Here is a 24,038-nt window from a genome sequence, read left to right on the forward strand (position 1 = left end):
GTATAAGAGATACTCATAGATTCTGAAGACAGACTACAGGATTGCTCAAAAAGAAGTAGTCATCTTAATCACTTTGAGAGAAATAATAGTAGCAGAAAAGATTATAAAGGCTCTTTCCCTAGGGGTTAAATGGTACCCCCCCAAAAAAAGATATGGTCATGTCCTAATCCTCAGAACCTGTCAATGTGATCTCAGTTGGAAAAAGGGTCTTAGTACATGTAATTAAGAATCTCAAAATGAGGTCATCGTGGATTATCTAGGTGGGCCCTAAGTCCAATGACAAGTGTCCTTATAAGAGACACTACAGTGGAGGGACTTCCCCGGTGGTCCAGTGGTTAAGACTCAGGGCTTCCACTTCCAGGGCGCAGGTTCCATCGCACATGCTGCACGGTGCAGACTAAAAGAGAAAAAAAGAGACACACAGTGGAAAAAACAGGGAGAGGAGGAGAAGGCCATATGAAAATGGAGACAGAGATTGGAGTTATAATGCTACAAGCCAAGGGATGCCTGGGGCTGCCAGAAACTGAAAGAGGCAAAGAAGGATTCTCCCCTATAGCATTTGGAGACAGCACGGTTCTGACACACCTTGATTTCAGATGGCTGGCCTCCAGAACTGTTAAGAGAATAAATTTCTCTGTTTTAGGCCACCAAGTTTGTGGTAATTTGTTACATAGTCCCAGGACTAAAACCTGTGGATTAAAAGCCAGATGACCTTAGAAAAGTGGTTACTGAGAGAAAAAAAAAAAAAAAACAGCTTAGGTGACTCATGATCTCTCCTTCACAGCTAGTTTCTATAACACAGGATCAAACATGTCTGGCACGTAGCAGGCATTCATCAGTTTGCCGCCTCATCCCCATGGGCATTTCAGCAACCCATTCTGTTACCACCATACAGCTACCGCCCAGCCACAGGTACTCTCCAAAGTCTGCATTTCCTAACTAATTTAGACTAAACTGTGCACTAGAATCATCTTCACATGTACCTGTTGGAAGCCCTAAAAACCCTGGAGATTCTGATTCAGGGCATCTGGGGTGGAGCCAAGGCATTTGCACAATTAACAAGCTTCACAAAATCTTGGACTAGCTGTCTAGCTACTCTACCCCAAAATCTTCTTGGGCTGATAGGCAAGGGGAATAGTGTGATGGAGGGAGCAGGGGGCAAGGGGTTGGAGGAAAAAGGACACACATAGGAAAGCTAGACACACTGAGAGAAATCTCCACTTAGTCCTCCTGGAAATGTGCCACCCATGCAATGTTTCTGAGTCGGCAAAGGTAGAGTGAGGGGACTGAGAAGATAAAGTGAAACCAGACTTGGTGTATAGCTGAAGATAAGTCTTCTGGGATTAAATCATAAACTCCATGTGAATGATAAAGTGTTTATACATTGAGGTATAAAATATACTGTGAAAATATAAATTAAAAAGGAAGTCATGAAATTAAATTCAATTTAAAAAGTGTTTATTGAACATCTCCTATGTGTCAGATACTGTGCTAGGTGTGGAGCCTCTGATGAATAAGATGGCCATTCGCCTCCTCTCAAGGACAAGTCCAGGGCACTAGCAGGAAAACCAAAAACCCAGTAGTCTGGTTCTAACTAATGTAAAGCCTTGTACCCAGGCCTGATCTCAGAGAGACAAACAAGAACTTAGTCATTGAAGTTGATTTCTTCATGGAGTCGTGTTCAATACAGAACTGATGTTATCAGAAAATGAAAGTCGGTGGTACTGAGTTTAAGAAGTTGACATTTACTAAAGGTTAGAGGAATTTGAGGAAATTCTCCACTCCTGATTAAGTAAGAATATAGAAAGGATATTAAATGCGACTGATTTGATTAACAAATAGAGCTGAAGATTTGGTCTCTGACACTTGAGGGAATTCCTTAGTGAAACACCAAACTACATTATTAGAATTAATCCTTTGCACGGAAGGACTACCTGATTTTTTTTAAAAAAGAGTGCCAGCTACGCCACTTTTCATTAACATATCATTGATATCATTCTTATATGGTTAAGTTAGAACCATGATAGTCATTAACTCATTAGTACTTTATAGTATATCTCTGGCTTGAAACACCACTTCCCCCAAAACCAATGATCCCAACCAGGATTGGCATACATTCATTCACTCATTTAACCAGTATTTTATAAGTTCCTACTCTATGCTAGGCACTCTGCTAGGCACTGATGTTGCAGCAATGAGCTTGTAGTCTTGGCTTCTATGAGGGTCATTTTTTTTTCTTTTTTTTAATAAATGTATTTATTTTATTTATTTACTTTTGGCTGCTTTGGTTCTTTGTTGCTGTGCACGGCTTTCTCTAGTTGTGGTGAACGGGGGTTACTCTTCGATGCGGTGCACAGGCTTCTCATTGTGGTGGCTTCTCTTGTTGCGGAGCACAGTCTCTAGGTGCGCAGCTTCAGTAGTTGTGGCACGCAAGCTCAGTAGTTATGGCTCGTGGGCTCTAGAGCGCAGGCTCACTAGTTGCGGCACACGGGCTTAGTTGCTCCATGGCATGTGGGATCTTCCCAGACCAGGGCTCGAACCTGTGTCCCCTGCATTGGCAGGCGGGTTCTCAACCACTGCACCACCAGGGAAGCCCTATGGGGATCATTCTTTAAGGAACATTCCATCAAGAACCACCCTCTATACCCACACAGCAGATATTCGCTAATCAATTACAGTACCCTCTCCTGCCAAACCCCTAGACTGCCTGAAGATCTTTCTCAACGTGCTACTCATGAGAATATTACCAGTTAGAGGTAGAACACAAGATGAAACTTACTGGCCATCCAAATGCTAACCAAGCTACAATGAATCACTTGTGGTTTCTCCCAGAATACTATTGCCTTGGTTCATGTCGTTTTCTGTTTCATTCACCTCCCTCTCCACTTGTATGAACATTCAAATTGACTCTTCTGAAGATACAGCTCAAATGCTCTACCTTGAAGTCTCCCTAGTGCTCCCCTTTCAGATATAAAGACTTCCTCTTTAGAATCTTTATATTTCTTCCTCTTTTTTCTAATGTAGTACATGCTATGTCTCCCACATATGTATCTTAAGGATGAGAAATATGCCTTTTATGTCTTCGAATACCTCATACTATCTATCAGACAGCTTTGCATGCACGTGCGCGCGCACACACACACACACACACAATCACATACTTGCTAAGCACTGGTTCAGTTAATTAATTATGAGAGAATTTGAGATTAAGAGAGAACATATAAGCTCACTTGGGAAAAAGCTCACAGTATATCTATGTTCAATGGAGGTATATCATTTCCACTGTTCTGGTAATCAGGTTGCATTTGCAATACAAACTGCTCTTGAGATTTCACTTATATGAGAGAAGAAAAATTATACTTGATGTACAGAAATACAACTACAGTACGTTCTCTTTTTTTTAATAAATTTATTTATTTTATTTATTTTTGGTTGCACTGGGTCTCCGTTGCTGCATACGGGCTTTCTCTAGTTGTGGCAAGCGGGGTTTACTCTTTGTTGTGGTGCGCGGGCTTCTCACTGTGGTGGCTTCTCTTGTTGCGGAGCACAGGTTCTAGGCATGTAGGCTTCAGTAGTTGTGGCGCACAGGCTTAGTTGCTCCGCAGCATGTGGGATCTTCGCGGACCAGGGCTCGAACCCGTGTCCCCTGCACTGGCAGGCTGATTCTTAACCACTGTGCCACCAGGGAAGCCCTACAGTACATTCTCAACCTGTGAGTCATGGGCCTCTGGTGGTTGTGAAACCCCGATATCGTAAACAGCATTTGTGCGTATACGCACACCAGATTCTCAAAAGAGTTTACAGGAACTAGAATACATGTGCAGTGATTGACTGATGTTGACAGATGTTGACGTGTTTATTCTCACTTGTCAAAATGGGATGTTGGGAAATGGAGGGACCCCATTTACTGCTCTTCCCAGGTTTACATCTCTCGGAATGATCCTGGTAATCTCTAAATCGTTTTTTCTAAGTTCACTGCTCCCACAAAATAAAGTATGAAAAATACAGTCATAAACATAAAGACATCTTTTTTAGCACATAAACTTCTATAGATCAACAATAGCTTTTAATCTTCCATGATATTTTCAGAACCTAGTAAATCTCTACTAAAGAACTTGGCAAAGAGTTTTTTCATGTTAAATCTTATGTAACTTCAGGAAACTCATTCTCAAAAAAACCCAAATTAATATATATTGGCTAATTTAAAGGATTTAGATTAGTAATTAATAGCACTTTTCAACCTTGGGAAACATAAATAAGGGACTAGGAAAAGAAAATGCATATCCTTAAGAAGAACAGTATTACTGAATTAATGTTTATTTAAAGACATGCATGAGTTTTTCCGTGAGTGTGAATGGACAGATTCACATCACAGCCATACTTTCAGATACCAAATAACTATAACTAACTTTTGTCCACAAGACATACTGGGTCAAACAATGTGATCGGTCCAAAGGTTATCTTTTCTTCAAAGGATTTAAGCACTTAGCTACAAAGATGACTAGTCAGTAAATTGCTTATGAGACTTCTCATTTAAAAGAAAAAAAGGAAGGTTGAGGAAGATGGCAGAAGAGTAAGACGCGGAGATCACCTTCCTCCCCACAGATACACCAGAAATACATCTACACGTGGAACAACTCCTACAGAATACCTACTGAACCTGGCAGAAGACCTCAGACCTCCCAAAAGGCAAGAAACTTCCCCCCCGCCCCCCCCATGCCACGTACCTGGGTAGGGCAAAAGAAAAAAGAAAAAGCAGAGACAAAAGAATAGCGACGGGACCTGCACCAGAGGGAGGGAGCTGTGAAGGAGGAAAAGTTTCCACACACTAGGAAGCCCCTTCGCGGGCGGAGACTGCGGGTGGCTGAAGGGGGAAGCTTCAGAGCCACGGAGGAGAGCGCAGCAACAGGGGTGCGGAAGGCAAAGCAGAGAGATTCCCGCACAGAAGATCGGTGCTGCCAGCACTCACCAGCCCGAGAGGCTTGTCTGCTCACCCGCCGGGGCGGGCGGGGCTGGGAGCTGAGGCTCGGGCTTTGGTCGGATCACAGGGAGAGGACTGGGGTTGGCGGCGTGAACACAGCCTGAAGGGGTTAGTGCGCTACAGCTAGCCGGGAGGGAGTCCGGGGAAAAGGTCTGGAGCTGACGAAGAGGAAAGAGACTTTTTCCTGCTTCTGTTTCCTGGTGCGCGAGGAAAGGGGATTAAGAGCGCTGCTTAAAGGAGCTCCAGAGACGCGCGAGCCGCGGCTAACAGCGCGGATCCCAGAGACGGGCAGCAGATGCTAAGGCTGCTGCTGCCGCCACTAAGAAGCCTGTGTGCGAGCACAGGTCACTATCCACACCCACCTTCCGGGGAGTCTGTGCAGCCCGCCACTGCCAGGGTCCCGTGATCCAGGGACAATTTCCTCCGGAGAACACACGGCGCGCCTCAGGCTGGTGCAACGTCACACCGGCCTCTGCCTCCACAGGCTCGCCACGTAACCGTGCCCCTCCCTAACCCCGGCCTGAGTGAGCCAGAGCCCCCGAATCAGCTGCTCGTTTAACCCTGTCCTGTCTGAGCGAAGAACAGACGCCCTCGGGCGACTTACACGCAGAGGCGGGGCCAGATCCAAAGCTGAACCCCGGGAGCTCTGCGAACAAAGAAGAGAAAGGGAAATCTCTCCCAGCAGCCTCAGGAGCAGCGGATTAAATCTCCACAGTCAACTTGATGTACCCTGCATCTGTGGAATACATGAATAGACAACGAATCATCCCAAATTGAGGAGGTGGACTTTGGGAGCAAGATATATTATTTTTCCCCTTTTCCTCTTTTTGTGAGTGTGTATGTGTATGATTCTGTGTGAGATTTTTGTCTGTATAGCTTTGCTTTCACCATTTGTCCTAGGGTTCTGTCCGTCCGATTTGTTTTTGTTCTTTTTTTTACTTTTAAAAAAACGTTTTTTCTTAATAATTATTTTTTATTTAAATAACTATTTTATTTTATCTTTATTTTATTTTATCTTCTTTATTTCTTTCCTTCTATATTTTTTCCCTTTTATTCTGAGCCGTGTGGATGAAAGACTCTTGGTGCTCCAGCCAGGACTCAGTGCTGTGCCTCTGAGGTGGGAGAGCCAACTTCAGGACACTGTTCCACAAGAGACCTCCCCACTCCACATAATATCAAACAGCAAAAATCTCCCAGAGATCTCCATCTCAACACCAGCACCCAGCTTCAATCAACGACCAGCAAGCTACAGTGCTGGACACCCTATGCCACTAGCAAGACAGGAACACAACCCACCCATTAGCAGAGAGGCTGCCTAAAATCATAAGAAGGCCACAGACACCCCAAAACACACCACCAGACATGGACCTGCCCACCAGAAAGACAAGATCCAGCCTCATGCACCAGAACACAGGCACTAGTCCCCTCCACCAGAAAGCCTACACAACCCACTGAACCAACCTTAGCCACTGGGGACAGACACCAAAAACAACAGGAACTATGAACTTGCAGCCTGCAAAAAGGAGACCCCAAACACAGTAAGATAAGCAAACTGAGAAGACAGAAAAACACACAGCAGATGAAGGAGCAAGGTAACACCCACCAGACCTAACAAATGAAGAGGAAATAAGCAGTCTACCTGAAAAAGAATTCAGAATAATGATAGTAAAGATGATCCAAAATCTTGGAAATAGAATACATAAAATGCAAGAAACATTTAACAAGGACCTAGAAGAACTAAAGAGGAAACAAGCAACGATGAACAACACAATAAATGAAATTAAAAATACTCTAGAAGGGATCAATAGCAGTATAACTGAGGCAGAAGAATGGAGAAGTGACCTGGAAGATAAAATAGTGGAAATAACTACCACAGAGCAAACTAAAGAAAAAAGAATGAAAAGAACTGAGGACAGTCTCAGAGACCTCTGGGACAACAGTAAACGCACCAACATTCGAATTATAGGGGTCCCAGAAGAAGAGAAAAAGAAAAGGACTGAGAAAATATTTGAAGAGATTATAGTTGAAAACTTCCCTAATATGGGAAAGGAAATAGTTAATCAAGTCCAGGAAGCACAGAGAGTCCCATACAGGATAAATCCAAGGAGAAACACACCATGATACATATTAATCAAACTGTCAAAAATTAAATACAAAGAAAACATATTAAAAGCAGCAAGGGAAAAACAACAAATAACACACAAGGGAATCCCCATAAGGTTAACAGCTGATCTTTCAGCAGAAACTCTGCAAGCCAGAAGGGAGTGGCAGGACATATTTAAAGTGATAAAGGAGAAACACCTACAACCAAGATTACTTTACCCAGCAAGGATCTCATTCAGATTTAATGAAGAAATTAAAACTTTTACAGACAGGCAAAAGCTGAGAGAGTTCAGCACCACCAAACCAGCTTTACAACAAATGCTAAAGGAAATTCTCTAGGCAAGAAACACAAGAGAAGGAAAAGATCTACAATAACAAACCCAAAACAATTAAGAAAATGGAAATAGGAACATACATATTGATAACTATCTTAAATGTAAATGGATTAAATGCTCCCACCAAAAGACACAGACTGGCTGAATGGATACAAAAACAAGACCCACATATATGCTATCTACAAGAGACCCACTTCAGCCCTAGGGACACATACAGACTGAAAGTGAGGGGATGGAAAAAGATATTCGATGCAAATGAAAATCAAAAGAAAGCTGGAGTAGCAATTCTCATATAAGACACAATAGACTTTAAAATAAAGACTATTACAAGAGACAAAGAAGGACACTACATAATGATCAAGGGATCAATCCAAGAAGAAGATATAACAATTGTAAATATTTATGCACCCAACATAGGAGCACCTCAATACATAAGGCAAATGCTAACAGTCATAAAAAGGGAAATCGACAGTAACACAATCATAGTACGCGACTTTAACACCCCACTTTCACCAATGGACAGATCATCCAAAATGAAAATAAATAAGGAAACACAAGCTTTAAATGATACATTAAACAATATGGACTTAATTGATATTTATAGGACATTCCATCCAAAAACAACAGAATATACTTTCTTCTCAAGTGCTCATGGAACATTCTCCAGGACGTATCCTATCTTGGCTCACAAATCAAGCCTTGGTAAATTTAAGAAAATTGAAATCGTATCAAGCATCTTTTCCGACCACAACGCTATGAGACTAGATACCAATTATAGGAAAAGATCTGTAAAAAATACAAACACATGGAGGCTAAACAATACACTACTTAATAACCAAATGATCACTGAAGAAATCAAAGAGGAAATCAAAAAATGCCTAAAAACAAATGACAATGGGGACACGATGACCCAAAACCTATGGGATGCAGCAAAAGCAGTTCTAAGAGGGAAGTTTATAGCAATACAATCATACCTTAAGAAACAGGACACATTTCAAATAAACAACCTAACCTTGCACCTAAAGCAATTAGAGAAAGAAGAACCAAAAATCCCCAAAGTTAGCAGAAGGAAAGAAATCATAAAGATCAGATCAGAAATAAATGAAAAAGAAATGAAGGAAACGATAGCAAAGATCAATAAAACTAAAAGCTGGTTCTTTGAGAAGATAAACAAAATTGATAAACCATTAGCCAGACTCATCAAGAAAAAAAGGAAGAAAACTAAAATCAATAGAATTAGAAATGAAAAAGGAGAAGTAACAACTGACACTGCAGAAATACAAAGGAACATGAGAGATTACTACAAGCAACTCTATGCCAATAAAATGGACAACCTGGAAAAAATGGACAAATTCTTAGAAATGCACAACCTGCTGAGACTGAATGAGGAAGAAATAGAATATATGAACCGACCAATCACAAGCACTGAAATTGAAACTGTGATTAAAAATCTTCCAACAAACAAAAGCCCAGGACCAGATGGCTTCACAGGTGAGTTCAATCAGAGAAGAAAAAGAAATAAAAGGAATCCAGATCGGAAAAGAAGTAAAGCTGTCACTGTGTGCAGATGACATGATATTCTACATATAGAATCCTAAAGATGCTACCAGAAAACTACTAGAGCTAATCAATGAATTTGGTAAAGTAGCAGGATACAAAAATAATGCACAGAAATCTCTGGTACTCTTATACACTAATGATGAAAAATCTGAAAGTGAAATTAAGAAAACACTCCCATTTACCATTGCAACAAAAAGAATAAAATATCTAGGAATAAACCTACCTAAGGAGACAAAAGACCTGTATGCAGAAAATTATAAGACACTGATGAAAGAAATTAAAGATGATACAGATAGATGGGAGACATATACCATATTCTTGGATTGGAAGAATCAACATTGTGAAAATGACTCTACTACCCAAAGCAATCTACAGATTCAATGAAATCCCTATCAAACTACCAAGGGCATTTTTCACAGAACTAGAACAACAAATTTCACAATTTGTATGGAAACACAAAAGACCCCGAATAGCCAAAGCAAGCTTGAGAACGAAAAATGGAGCTGGAGGTATCAGGCTCCCTGTCTTCAGACTATACTACAAAGCTATAGTAATCAAGACAGTATAGTACTGGCACAAAAACATAAATATAGATCAATGGAACAGGAAAGAAACCCCAGAGATAAACCCACACACATATGGTCACCTTATCTTTGATAAAGGAGGCAAGAATATACAGTGGAGAAAAGACAGCCTCTTCAATAAGTGGTGCTGGGGAAACTGGACAGGTACATGTAAAAGTATGAAATTAGAACACTCCCTAACACCATACACAAAAATAAACTCAAAATGGATTAAAGACCTAAATGTAAGGCCAGACACTATCAAACTCTTAGAGGAAAACATAGGCAGAACACTCTATGACATAAATCACAGCAAGATCCTTTTTGACCCACCTCCTAGAGAAATGGAAATAAAAACAAAAGTAAACAAATGGGACTAAATGAAACTTAAATCTTTTTCACAGCAAAGGAAACCATAAACAAGACCAAAAGACAACCTCAGAATGAGAGAAAATATTTTCAAATGAAGTAACTGACAAAGGATTAATCTCCAAAATTTACAAGCAGCTCATGCACCTCAATAACAAAGAAACAAACAACCCAATCCAAAAATGGGCAGAAGACCTAAATAGACATTTCTCCAAAGAAGATATAGACTGCCAACAAACACATGAAAGAATGCTCAACATCATTAATCATTAGAGAAATGCAAGTCAAAACTACAATGAAATATCATCTCACACCAGTCAGAATGGCCATCATCAAAAAATCTAGAAACAATAAATGGATAAAGAAGATGTGGCACATATATACAATGAAATATTACTCAGCCATAAATAGAAACGAAATTGAGTTATTTGTAATGAGGTGGATAGACCTAAAGTCTCATACAGAGTGAAGTAAGTCAGAAAGAGAAAGACAAATACCGTATGCTAACACATATATATGGAATTTAAGAAAAAAAATGTCATGAAGAACCTAGCGGTAAGATAGGAATAAAGACACAGACCTACTGGAGAACGGACCTGAGGATATGGGGAGGGAGAAGGGTGAGCTGTGACAAAGCGAGAGAGAGTCATGGACATATATACACTACCAAACGTAAGGTAGATAGCTAGTGGGAAGCAGCCGCATAGCACAGGGATATCAGCTCGGTGCTTTGTGACCACCTGGAGGGGGGGATAGGGAGGGTGGGAGGGAGGGAGATGCAGGAGGGAGGAGATATGGGAATATATGTATATGTATGGGTGATTCACTTTGTTATAAAGCAGAAAGTAACACACCATTGTAAAGCAATTATACCCCAATAAAGATGTTAAAAAAAAAAATCTAGAAACAATAAATGCTGGAGAGGTTGTGAAGAAAAGGGAACACTCTTGCACTGCTGGTGGGAATGTGAATTGGTATAGCCACTATGGAGAACAGTACGGAGGTTCCTTAAAAAACTAAAAATAGAACTACCATATGACCCAGCAATCCCACTACTGGGCATATACCCTGAGAAAACCATAATTCAAAAAGAGTCATGTACCAAAATGTTCATTGCAGCTCTATTTACAAGAACCAGGACATGGAAGCAACCTAAGTGTCCATCAACGGATGAATGGATAAAGAAGATGTGGCACATATATACAATGGAATATTACTCTGCCATAAAAAGTAATGAAATTGAGTTATTTGTAGTGACGTGGATGGACCTAGAGTCTGTCATACAGAGTGAAGTAAGTCAGAAAGAGAAAAACAAATAACGTATGCTAACACATATATATGGAATCTAAAAAAAAAAAAAAAATGATCGTGAAGAACCTAGGGTCAAGATGGGAATAAAGACACAGACCTACTAGAGAATGGACTTGAGGATATGGGGAGGGGGAAGGGTAAGCTGTGACAAAGTGAGAGAGTGGCATGGTCATATATACACTACCAAACGTAAAATAGATAGCTAGTGGGAAGCAGCCACATAGCACAGGGAGATCAGCTCAGTGGTTTGTGACCATCTATAGGGGTGGGATAGGGAGGGTGGGAGGGAGACACAAGAGGGAAGAGATATGGGAACATATGTATATGTATAACTGATTCACTTTGTTATAAAGCAGAAATTAACACACCATTGTAAAGCAATTATACTCCAATAAAGATGTTAAAAAAATTTTTTTAAAGAAAAGAAATAAAGAAGGGTTTTTCATGAATCAAATTTATTACAAAGAATTAATGTACAATCAAAGCCAAATACATTCCTCGGGGTATGCCAGAAATAAGCAAAATAATATTATTAGAATTAAAGTTACTAAAAAATTAGGCATTTTTTTTCTGAATGGTAATATGAAACATCATGGTACGTTATCATTATTTGACAACAGAAAACCAGTAAAACATGTTTCAATATTGACTTTTTGTTGTTCTTATAAAGGTAAAAGAAACATTCCAACAGAGCAAGTAAATCATAAACTCTAGAAAGTGAGTCATAAAAAGGTGTTCTCTTTAACAGCATGCAATTCCCTACAAATAATGTATCTCATCTCAAAGCATATTTACAATTCAAACAGAGCTCTGCCAGCCACTAAAGGAACAACTCTCCATCTGTTTCATCTACAGAGATGGTGATTACACAGCTCCTCTGAATGCATATGATTTTTAAAAATAGTGAAAATCCACTTGTTCTTTTCTAGTTTATTGATTTACACATTTCAAATGTGGCCATGTTAATGACCAATGTACAAATATTTGTATAAATATTTTAAAAGACAAAAATAACAATTATATACAGTTTGCAAAGATCAAACTTTAACCATGGTACCCTCCGTCTAGTCCAACGACTAGAGACTTTCCAACACCAATAACTATCAGGTACTGCATCAGGCCAAACGAAGCCTCAACACTACGTCCAGATTTTTTTTTTAACTTCCAAATGCTTTCATTTTTCTTTAAAGAAAAAGTTTACAATTCACCTCCTTTTAAACTGGCAATAGCTACATAAGCAATGCCTTATGCCACAAATCAAAGCCTTCTCCTACCCAAAAGCTACTGTTAAATTGAAGTCAATTTTACCACTCAGATTAAATTCAGATGTCTAGATCCCAGATACCTGGGTATGAAATATTAAAATCTGCCAAGAGGAATTAGATATTTTTCTTCTTTTCTTTTAACATAACCCACTATATAATAGTGAACTAAATATGTTTGTTTCATAGAAACAACTTACATTTGCCAATACAGAGCAAATGGTCTATGTACAGATACATTAGGACTGCCTAACTGACAGTGAGTATTGCTGACCAGGCTCCCAGCCAATGGAGCTAATACGGTGGAGCTCTCTGCTGAATGGACTTTCCCTTCAGGATACGTCGGATCTGGAAAGGAAACCAATAGGATTTGTAAGGGTTTTTTTTTTTTTCTACGATCAGAGTACCACATCTCCTTCAGTTTCTTTGTAAGTAAGTATATGAAGAAATATGCAACAGTATGTGTCAAGATTTTAAGGGGACAAATAAAAATACTACAACTCCTTTTAAAGTTTACTACAGACCTGCTATAATGATTTTTGAGTACAAGAAAGTAAAGCATCTCCATTAAAAATTATCTGAGGCCGGGCTTCCCTGGTGGCGCAGTGGTTGAGAGTCCACCTGCCGATGCAGATGCAGGGGACATGGGTTCGTGCCCCGGTCCGGGAAGATCCCACATGCCGCGGAGCGGCTAGGCCCGTGAGCCATGGCCACTGAGCCTGCGCGTCCGGAGCCTGTGCTCCACAACGGAGAGGCCACAACAGTGAGAGGCCCGCGTACGGCAAAAAAATAAAAAAATAATCTGAGGTTGAAAATCTCCAAAAGTTTAACTAAGACCTATATTCTTTTCCTAATCTTTACTCCTGTTATTTGTGAGAACATTTAATATAATGCAGTAATCATGGTTATTATAATATCTCACCTACCTTGATGTCAGCCTCAACCAAGAACCGAGAGCCCACGTTACACACACAAGTAAATTATAATGCCCTTCGAGTCAAGATAGCTGTGACATCCAAGAATTAAAGCATCTGTGCATGACTATATGGATCACAGGAAACCCCCAGGCTCATTCAGAGTCTAGTAATTGATTTTATACCCCAGCCTGACAAATTTTATGATCTGTCTCTCAGCCCACAGCAGATAAGAAGCAAAAAATTAGAAGAAAGAAGACTGGAGTAGGGGATGAAATTGACAGCTGCTAGGAGACACAATGACCATGGTCTGACAATAAAAGCAAAGGAAAAGACCCTCCCTCCACACACAGAGACACAAAAAATACAAAAGCAGGAAGGAGAGTAATCCAAGAACATTTAGCAAAGAGTCAAGCAGCTCTCCATGCTCAATACTCCCTGAGAACATCACTCTATGACTGCACACCACAAACAGCAAACCAGAAGTGAACAGTGTGCTTAGGACTCTGCCATTTACTATTTAATGATGGTCCCTATGGCTGGACCCACTCTGAGGCTCAGTCTTCCCAGGTGAACCTTCACCCTGCAAAGTTTTCCTAACTATTAAGTGGTATAATATACAGGAAAACTCTACAAATCATCAAGTGATTCGTTTTAAGCTATAAAGGGCTCCACAAATATGAGTTACTATAATATTATGGCCATAGCGAGGGCTGTAAATCAAAGGCAAGGCTAAATTGCATTCCATATATTTTATTTTGTGATTATTAAAGTATGTAACAACCCACAGCCACAATCTCGTTTCCTCCAGGAAAAGAGTTTCATCAAAAATATTTTAAGTTCTTCCAAACGTACGGACACCAAGGGGGAAACTGGCGGTGGGGGGTTGGTGGTGGTGGGATGAATTAGGAGATCGGGATTGACATATATACACTAATAAGCATAAAATGGATAACATAAAACATAAAATGGATAACATAAAATGGATAATAAGAACCTGCTGCTTAAAAAAATAAATTAAAAATATATAAGTTCTTAAAAAGAGTCAGTTCTTGTTATCAAGAAAAGTTTAGTCATATGAAACTGTTCAATCCCCAAATATAATATATTGGGTTGGCCAAAAAGTTCATTCAACTTTTTCGTAACAGCTTACAGCGAAAACTGAACGAACTTTCTGGCCAATCCAGTAGAACCATATGATGAGAAAAGCATAATTTTATTTAAAGTATAAAATATTTCTAGGTTCTAAATTATATAAATAACCTTCCCATTTTTTATTTAGGATCAGTTAGTAGACAGAAATCATTGTTAACAGCTAATGTTTACTGAGCAGCACCCACTATGTGCCTGGGACTATTCTGAATACTCTATAAATACTGACTCATTTAATATGCACAATATTTGACGGATCATCACTTACTCACAAAACTAAGATTCTCTTTCTTTAGTGTGTGCAGGAACCTTGGTTCCTCCTCTTTCATCAACTTCCAAATGTCAAACCATTCTGACTTAGCCCAAACCCAAGTCTGTGTCTTGGAAGAAAAAGAAAGACTACCTGACTTCTGACCATTTGGGGTCCATGCATAAACCCTCAAATTTCTTACTTTTCCTTTGGAGACAAAGCAACTGACTCTAAAGGGCTACAGTGACCACTGTTGAGACACAGATGTTGATAAAGCCCACCTGGAGAGTGCCAGCTGGCCCCTGCCCCTTATGTTTCGGAACAATGCCTCAAAGTATTTCTTCTCCCTTCTGTGGCCCTCACCTGTTCTCCCACAGGGCCATCAGGAACCAAATGTACTGGCTGTTCATTCTCCAAGTTCCGAGTACTTGGGTCTGCTCCCTTCCTCATCAACAGGCGGACTGCATCCAACTGTGTCACCCGATATTGCAGGCTGGCAGCAACATGGAGGGCGGTGTTTCCATTGTAAGCCTAAAGACAAAGAGACAAAACGACACCCATCAGGAAGGGAGACTTTCATGAAAGCAGCTCAAAAGCTTGAAGAAGGTATAAAGAAGGTTATTCCAAATCTTGTGCAGTTCTTGAACACTTCTAAAAGTACCTTTGCATTCACAAAAGACAGGCAACTGGGCAGTTCCAAAAAGAGGCGAATGAGTTCCAGATTTGCTTCTTCAGCTGCCAAATGCAGGGCTGTGCGGCCACTTTTACGATCCTTGTCAAAGGCAAGAGGGGGAAAAAAATGAACATCCAGAAACCATGCCCTGGATATGCTTCTCACCCAGTCTCTCATATGTCTGGTTCACCCTTGGAGACTCACTCAGAGTGCCCCCTTCTCCACAAACCCTTACTGCAACCCAAGCTCCATGGAATCTCTCATTCCTCCTAATTCCCTTTTATCACATCTACCCTTGTATACCGGGTGGCCATAAAATATAGAAACATAGACTATGCTGTTTTATCATGTGCTGTAATATAAGAAATCATTTACTGTGTATTCGCCTATGTTTCCAGACTTGGTGGCCACCCTGTAGACTTAAAATTAGCTATATCTGTCACCATTTCTACTAGACAGTAAGCTTCCCAAGGACCCAAGTGGCTTATGATTTAGGTATTTTCCCCTAGCGCCCCTAACTCAGTACCTCAGCCTTGTACACAGCAAATACTCAGCAAATAAACCTCAAATTTAGAGATAATAAAATATTTTCCAGTTTAAAAAACAGAAGATTAAGTCCAGATCCAACAACAATGAAGAAACCCTTACAAAATGCACTACCTTTAGTATCTGTGTATAACAATGGAAGCAAAATGAAAATATCAATTTCAAGCGTTTTCTTTTCCTTTCAAATAAAGACATTCGTTTCACAGCTAAATGATCTTTTGAATAATAATCCATAGATTAAAAGCAAATCAAGAAAGCAGATGAGGTGATCTTTTAAAATCTAAGCTTAACTATCCATACATTGCTACTCCCTTAATTTAAAAAGATGGCAGAAATAAAATAAAAAGGGGGAGAAGGTTTCATCTACACTTGGGAAGAAGGTCTTCGGCTATAACCACGTCTCTCCCACATCCCATTTCCAAACTCTTCTGTGAATTTTACCTTAGCTTCCACTGCGGCTCCCATTTGAATCAGACACTTAATTGTATCAACTAGACTCTTATTCTTCAGCAAAAGCTCCTGAACTTCAGGTGAATGGGGCTGTTGATTTCTCTGGAGTTCGTGAACCACAGCATTGTGGGCCACAACTGCACAGTGTAGAGGGGTCAGGCCTAGAAAAAAGCATAAGAAAGCAGTGGTCAAGCATCCCATCAATTCTTTTAGTTGTTCTATAATTACAAACCTTGAGGGTGGCCTCTCACATGACCTACATATGGGCTCCACAAGAACTAGTAAGGTAATCTGAGTAATCCCTCCATTGGGTCTTAGTGCTAATTTTATCTATAGAATATTTTAGCTTTAATTACCTCCCTTCCTTATTGGTATTGAACTTAATACCCTTAGAATTAATGGGCCCCTCTCTCTGAACGTTTCTTCACCCAATAATGCATCAATCACTTACCATCATAGTTAGTTGACTCCAGATCCACAAACTGATTGCTCCCCGCTGCTCCCTTCTGAATTGCCTGCAGAATTTAAAAACAGACATCTATCAGCAAAAGACAAACTACACAAATATTTATCTACTAGTGTTCCAAGAAAGGAGTAAGTCAACTCAAAAGAGAGCATTGCAACAGGCAATCTACATCCAACTCCTAATATCCAAGCTGTACCCCTTTGGCCCTATGGTAATGGGAGCCTGGCTCGCTGCCTCTTACCTGAAGCACCTGGGAGTGGCCCTTCTCAGCACAAACATGCAGGGGGGTTCTTCCCCAGCAGTCAGTCGTATTCACCTGGGCCCCGAGGTTCACCAGATCCTGCACGATGAGGTGCTGATTGGCAGCCACTGCCACCTGAAAGGCACTCTGTGGACATTCAGAGGAAAAAAATATTTTTTAAAACCCATAACACTATAGTAACAAAGAATATGAACCTAAACTGAGACTGAGGGGAGAAAACCCCACATAGAGAGGATAAATCCTGTTAATAAGCAATAAGATACTGTAACACAAGGAAACTAAAATAAGCTTAGGGTGCAGCTTTATTATACCCAGTTAGTCTTTGGTCAAATAACTACAAAGTTAAAGTTAATAACTTCAAGGTTGGCAGTGACAAAGAGTCAACATCCAGAAGTTAATATTAACTAAACTCTCTTGGTCTGGAACTCTGAAATGATCTACACATAAATATGAGACCGGCCGTCATCTTGTCCCCATGACCACACTTTGCCATTTCCCTCTGTCAAGATCCTCACCTGTCCATTGTGCTCTTTAATATCCAGCATGTGAAGCGCATTCATCTTTCTTGCAAGGACATAGGAAAGTGCCCTTCTCCCCTGGGCAACAGCAATATGGAGGAACCTGGGGAAAAACAAAAGGAAAAGAAAAGAAGTGAATTATTTATTTCACTAAGTTCATCCTTTTTTAAAAAAAATTCTTCCTTTAGCCCCTTTCTTGATATGTTGGTGTACTCAAATCAAACAGTACAGAGCATAATTTGTCTTTTCTGCTATGCTGACAATACATCTGAGTTGCAACAAGATGAATTAGGTTACCAGAAAAAATAAGTATGCCAGGCACCATGCTGATTGCTTTAAATCCATTATTCTTAATGTTCATAAAAACCCACTGAGGGAGGTATTATCATTTTACATGCCCAGAAACTGAGGCATAGAGAGGTTAAACAACTTGCCCAGGGCTTCCCTGGTGGCGCAGTGGTTGAGAGTCCGCCTGCCGATGCAGGGGACACAGGGTCGTGCCCCGGTCCGGGAAGATCCCACATGCCGCAGAGCGGCTGGGCCCGTGAGCCATGGCCGCTGAGCCTGCATGGTCAGAGCCTGTGCTCCGCAACGGGAGAGGCCACAACAGTGAGAGGCCCGCGTACCGCAAAAAACAAAAACAAATACAAAAACAAAAACAACTTGCCCAACACCACAAAGATGTCAGGACAGATCAGTATTCAATCTACAAATCAACTCACAGTTGATCATGACCAACTAACCATGATCTGATTTTGCTCTACAGACACAATCTATGCTAATCTTTCAAAACCAATTATTCAAAGACATGTACATTTTTATTAATTTAGAACAGGTAATTTGTTCAGCCAGAAAAAAAAAGAAAGGAAAACTCTCGCTTGAAATATGAGCTATCATTCTACCCCACTAGTCATCTTGTTTAGCCAATCACTTACTCAGATCTAAGCTGGCATCCCTTAGAGAAATTCTCTGCCCACTATGTCCAGCAAGCATGGCTTACCAAATCAGCTCAATGAGATAAAGGGACATACTCACGTGTCACCATCTGCATCCTTTGAAAGAAACTGGTCTTGGGAGATATGTGCCAATTTGCTTTCTTCCTGCTCTACTTGCCACTGAAAAAATGACTTCCCTAACTGTGTGGTGTTCATTGGATTTCCGACGATGTTCGGGAAGGGCAGTGGTGTGTTTAAAGGGGCAGAGCCTGCATCATGCCTCGCCAGGGCCTCACAGGCACTGTGTGACATCATGTTGAAGTCCTGCACGTGGGCATCATTTTGCTGCTGAACGCTGGGGGCAGTCTGTGGGGGAACAGCAATATTCTCAGATTCCCTGGGACCACTTAGAAGGGATGCAAAACTTTGGTTCAGGCAGAACTGTGGTTCTTGACCATCAAAGATGTTTGGTTCATAGCTGGGGGACTGGGAAGTCCTGGAATAAGGACTGTATTCCAGAGCTGGGTTGTGGGTGTAGTGCTGTGGCGGCAGCTGCTGCACGTTCTGGTTCTGTGAAGAATACTGGTACATGGAAGCCTGATCCATCACGTGTGGGGAGCTGCTGACTTGGAAGGGTTGGTATTTCTGAGGTGGAGAGAAGACCTGCCCTCCGTGGAAGTCCTGACACTGCTCGTGGGGGGAGCTTGGAGGGACCCCAGGGCGCATCCAGCTAACTTGGACAGTGTTCAGGGAAACCAGGCTGCATTCATTCTTAATGTTGATAATGCTCTGAAGCAGATCAGCACTGCTGTCCTGTTTGGATTCATTGTGATGGACATCTTCCATGCTTTCCGCGGGTGTGGGTGTTTGAGGTGGCGTCTGGAAAGGGAGAAAAAATAAGTTGCGCACTTCCTTCCAAAATTATTCCAGGAATAATTTCCAATGGGTATTCAGAGGAAAATAGTGAGATACGTACCAAAAACTGGGTATGTAACAAAGCTGGTCTTTTGCAAGCTTGTCCATCAGATGATAAATCAAGGCCTTTCCTTTTCCCACTATATGATACTGTGTTCTTCAATTCTATACCCAAGAAAGGAATATGGAATCTGTGATAATTTTATTTCACAAATTTTTACCCATAATTACACTACACTGTTTTACCCTACAGCCCCCATGATATTATAAATAGAGGTAACTCTTACCTGTGAATTGCTCTCTGTTCACACCTTGTGTCTATAAGGAAAAAAAGTTTCCAATTTAGTGTGTGATAAATGGTTTCCTGATTAACATACATCAACAAACAGACTTATCTCTACCCCTCTTTACAGTTCACCATAAACCTTTGACATAGCTATTCTAGCAATATTTATTTTCTATGTTAATTTCCATCCTATCTTGCAACTTCCCCCATTTGCACTTTCACCTTAGTTCAACTCAGGTTAAGATAAAATTAATAAGGCCACTTGAGTTTTCCCTTTCTAGTCAAAATGTTCCATTTTAACTGAACCACATTAATATCCTTGCCCCCAACTTGCCTTCATTTATTTATTCATTAAATTTCTCTTGCACACCTGCCAAGCACCTAGCAGTGGGCCAAGTGACAGCAATATAGCAGACAGCAGGACAAATACGTTCTCTGTACTATGGACTTCGTGGTCTACAAAAGACTTGCCCAACCTAGGTTAGCAGAGAGTAATAACACTGACAGGCTAACCTCCCTATCCCCCAACCCAAAACACATAAATTAGGTGCCACCTTAAAATCATCGACGGCTTGTCCGGAAGCCTTCTGTTTATGACTTCGGATGTGCAACAGGAGTTCCTTCACCGAGTTCTTCACGCGAACACCTTGAAAGGGTCCTCTCTGCTGCCTTCCAACCCCCATATGGGGCTCAACTGTTCAAAAAACAAAACAAAACAAAACATATCCCAATTAAGTGTCTTCACAGACATGAATATTAATAATCTCAAAAGCTATCCAACGTGATAAAGTTCCCAACTAACAGACCGCAAAGCCTCTTCAACTCGCTTGCCTCATACCTTTCCCCACCAGGAAGCCTAATGAATTAAAGCTCATAAAAATATTGTTTCAGGGAACCCCAGAGCCGAGAGATAAACCCAAATTAATTCTCTGTCTCTCAGCCCTATCCACGCATGAGACAGGATCACAGATTTTGCCACCCTGACTCTCATAAATCTGTAATTATTCTAGACTTTTGAAAAACCTTGGGGGAGCAAGGAATAAATGATGAATTTTTAGCTTTTCAAACCAAAGGCTTTATGTCCACATAGAAATTATAAAGTCTATCAATTCCACTCACCTAAGAAGGTACAAAACAAACTTCTCCCAAAGATCTCAATGTACCAAAGCCTAACATTTAACAATGTCTCAGTTTATTATTTCCCTTTGTTCAGCTACGCCAAGAAAGCTACCTAAATTCACTGAGCTTAAACGCATTTCCACATATGCACACAGGATTTCCCCTCACCGACTGTTTTTGATCACATAGGCCTTCTAAGTAGAAAGGAAATAATCTCATTTCATATTTAAGCTTTAAAATACACTTTAAAATGCAGTGCATGAGGGCTTCCCTGGTGGTGCAGTGGTTGAGAGTCCGCCTGCCGATGCAGGGTACACGGGTTCGTGCCCCGGTCTGAGAGGATCCCACATGCCACGGAGCAGCTGGGCCCATGAGCCATGGCCGCTGAGTCTGCGCGTCCGGAGCCTGTGCTCCGCAATGGGAGAGGCCACAACAGTGAGAGGCCCGCGTACCACAAAAAAAAAAAAAAAAAAAAAAAATGCAGTACATGAGTACAGCATTCTACTCTGACCACTACTATGTCACAACCTCTTGGGATGAGCTGAACACAAAGTAAACACACAAAGAGTCAGGAAATGAATAATTCAGCAACCCCATTGAGAATGGAAAAAAATAAGATGGGACAAAAAACAAGGCATAATTTTAAATATATAGATATATACACACACATATATATAATCAAATACATGAGAGAAACAACTCAATGATAGAACAAACTAAACACTAGTTAGTTTTATGTTTAAGTCTAAGAATATCTTGCCAGAATCTAACACGGCATTTCTCTGGAATGACAGTAGTTAATAACTCAGCGTCACAGGGAGAAAAATTCAGTTTCAGAAATCCCCTATGGTAAACCAAAGAACTAACAAAATAGTTTCAGCCAGATGAAGGCCAAATGTGGAGGAGAAAAAGGGTCTAAATACACACACAACTTTGGCATTTGCTACACACTTAACATACAGGGAGCATGTTATACAACCGAGTGGTTTAAATCACTTTTTTAAATAAAAATGACAAATCACATTTTAAACTAAAACACAAGCAAAAAACAGGAGTGGCCAGCCGTGGGGAATACCTGAAAGAGAACGCTCTTTAAAATCATGCTGAATAGATTTTCCAAAATTTGAGATTATCTAGACGTTCTTTGGTTCACCTACAGCGACATCCTGTTTTCCCCCAAATTATGCAACTCCGTTCATTAAGAAAAGAAGCTAACAATTCACAGCCGCAGAACGGAAACGTTACGCCTTTCTCTGCTACAGACGGTTCAACCATTCTAAAGCACACAAAACAAAAACCGAAGAAATTCTGGGCAGACTTCGGAAAATCACAGACTCAAGGTATAAACCGGTTTTCAGTCCAGCTTCACCTTACATCTTAATAATATCGGTTTCTTTTCTTTATAAAGTCCTTTTACTGAAAATTTCCACAAATACGTACTTAGAAAGAAATAAATCACGACCTTCAACCCAGTACCCAAACCCTTATCGCCGGCTACAGCCTTTCACTAAAACAGCCACAAGAAAAAGGTACACCTACATCAGATCCAAAATCTCGCCATAGCATGTGAATTATACCTTAAGAAAAGTTTTTTTTTAAAAAAAGAGAAAACCCAACGTGGTCCATTCCCCCCACCCGAAGTCAGAGCTCTGTGTTTCAAGTTACCAGGACAGCTAGAAGGCGCCCAGATTTCACAGACGGTCAAAGGGCATCGAGTGATATTCAACGCCCAGCACGGAGCAAGGCATCCAGTAGTGGCCTAATAATAACGGCCAGTGTGATTATGTACCTCCTCTAAAGCAGGCGCCGAGGCCACCTAACACCTGGCCAAGGTACTTCGCTTCTGGGCGGCCCAGACCCCCCCTCCCCGCGGGTGGGCCGCCCGCAAACAGGGGTCCTGGGGCCGCCCCGCCGGGGCCGGTGGGTACCTTGCAGCCGCTCGGCACGGGCGCCGCCTCTCGGCCGGGACTCTACCGCCCCGCAGGAGGACACGGACGAGGCAGAAGAGAAGTCGGACGAGTCGGAGCCGGGCGAGCCGGGCGCCGAGGGCCCAGACGACGAGCAGCCGGCGTCGCAGGCGCCGGGGGCGGCGGCGGGTGGCGACGCGCCGTAGAAGTAGGCCAGGTTGAGTGGGCTGGTCATAAGGCGGCAGTCGCCGGCCGCGTCCAGCAACCCCTCTCCGCCGCGGCTGTCGTCCAGCAGCTTGTCCACGATCATATTCCCGGGATCGGTGCTCGGGAACCCCAGACACCTGCGCCACCGGTTCGCTGCGCGCGGCTGCCTCCCGACTGCGGCTGTGGCCGTGATGGGTTCGAGGACTTATCGGCTGGAGGACTGCGCGGGCACGGGCGTGGCCCCGGGCTGCCCGACTATTTAACCGGCCTTCGAGGCCAGGGGCGGAGAAAAGAGGCCACCGCCTCGCCAGCCTCCCCCGCGCCCGGCCGGGCCATTCGCGGCGTCGGGGTAGCCTCCCGGCCCCTCCTCCGGATGCGCCCCATTTCCAGTAAAATGTACAGGATGAGGCAATGTGCCCTCCGCCCTCGCTCCGCCCTCGCTCCGCCCTCCCGGCCCCGCCCAGACCGACCGGTTGTTTTCCTGCCCTTCACCTAGAAACCCCGATGGAACGCGGCCACCTGGCCCTCGGACCCCCGACCCGGCCGCCAGCCGACGGATGTCGGGGCCGGCGCAGCCTCGGCGCGCTCCCAGCCTGGCCTAGGCGCCCGGGAAGAGGGCGCGTGGCGTGGGCCTCGCCCTCATTGGGCGGCGAGGAGGCGGGAGGCGGCGGTGGGAACAGGTTGGCCTGGTTCCGTGGCGTAGGAAAGTGCTGGAAGGTGCGCGCCGCGCAGCCCTCCCGCCGCCCTGCGCCGAGCGTCTCGCCAGCCCCAGCCAAAGCGTCTCCCAGCCAAGGAGTCTCCGGGAGGTTCTTAAAGGCCCGTCTCCTCTCAGTTTAGTAAGCGTTTGCCAACGTACCTTTTGGCCAAATCCCAAACTGAAAGAGATGTTGAAGTCATTTTTTTCTGTCCTCAAATTATAATCCGGGCAACAATTTTTTTTTTTTGGATGCAGCC

The 24,038-nt window shown here is 42.2% G+C and overlaps 1 protein-coding gene across 2 annotated transcripts; it reads right to left on the reverse strand.

Moving 5' to 3' along the window:
• Positions 1-275: 275 nt before the first annotated feature.
• On the reverse strand, positions 276-23,290 carry NFKBIZ (NFKB inhibitor zeta). Of its 2 annotated transcripts, none has more exons than XM_082655228.1 (12): positions 22,899-23,290; positions 20,406-20,545; positions 19,853-19,883; positions 19,627-19,730; positions 18,751-19,529; positions 17,713-17,818; positions 17,177-17,323; positions 16,921-16,984; positions 16,461-16,630; positions 15,462-15,572; positions 15,164-15,331; positions 276-397 (listed from the first exon to the last, which is right to left on the reverse strand). In XM_082655228.1, the coding sequence occupies exons 1-12, from the start codon at positions 23,185-23,187 to the stop codon at positions 302-304; spliced, it is 2,205 nt and encodes a 734-aa protein (XP_082511354.1). In that variant the 5' UTR covers positions 23,188-23,290; the 3' UTR covers positions 276-301. The 2 variants fall into 2 exon arrangements, with proteins under 2 accessions (XP_082511354.1, XP_082511355.1); XM_082655229.1 differs by lacking the exon at positions 276-397 and adding an exon at positions 11,713-12,832.
• Positions 23,291-24,038: the final 748 nt, after the last annotated feature.

The sequence above is a fragment of the Grampus griseus genome, assembly GCF_964374135.1.
Source record: "Grampus griseus genome assembly, chromosome: 5".
NCBI classification, from domain to species: Eukaryota; Metazoa; Chordata; class Mammalia; order Artiodactyla; family Delphinidae; genus Grampus; species Grampus griseus.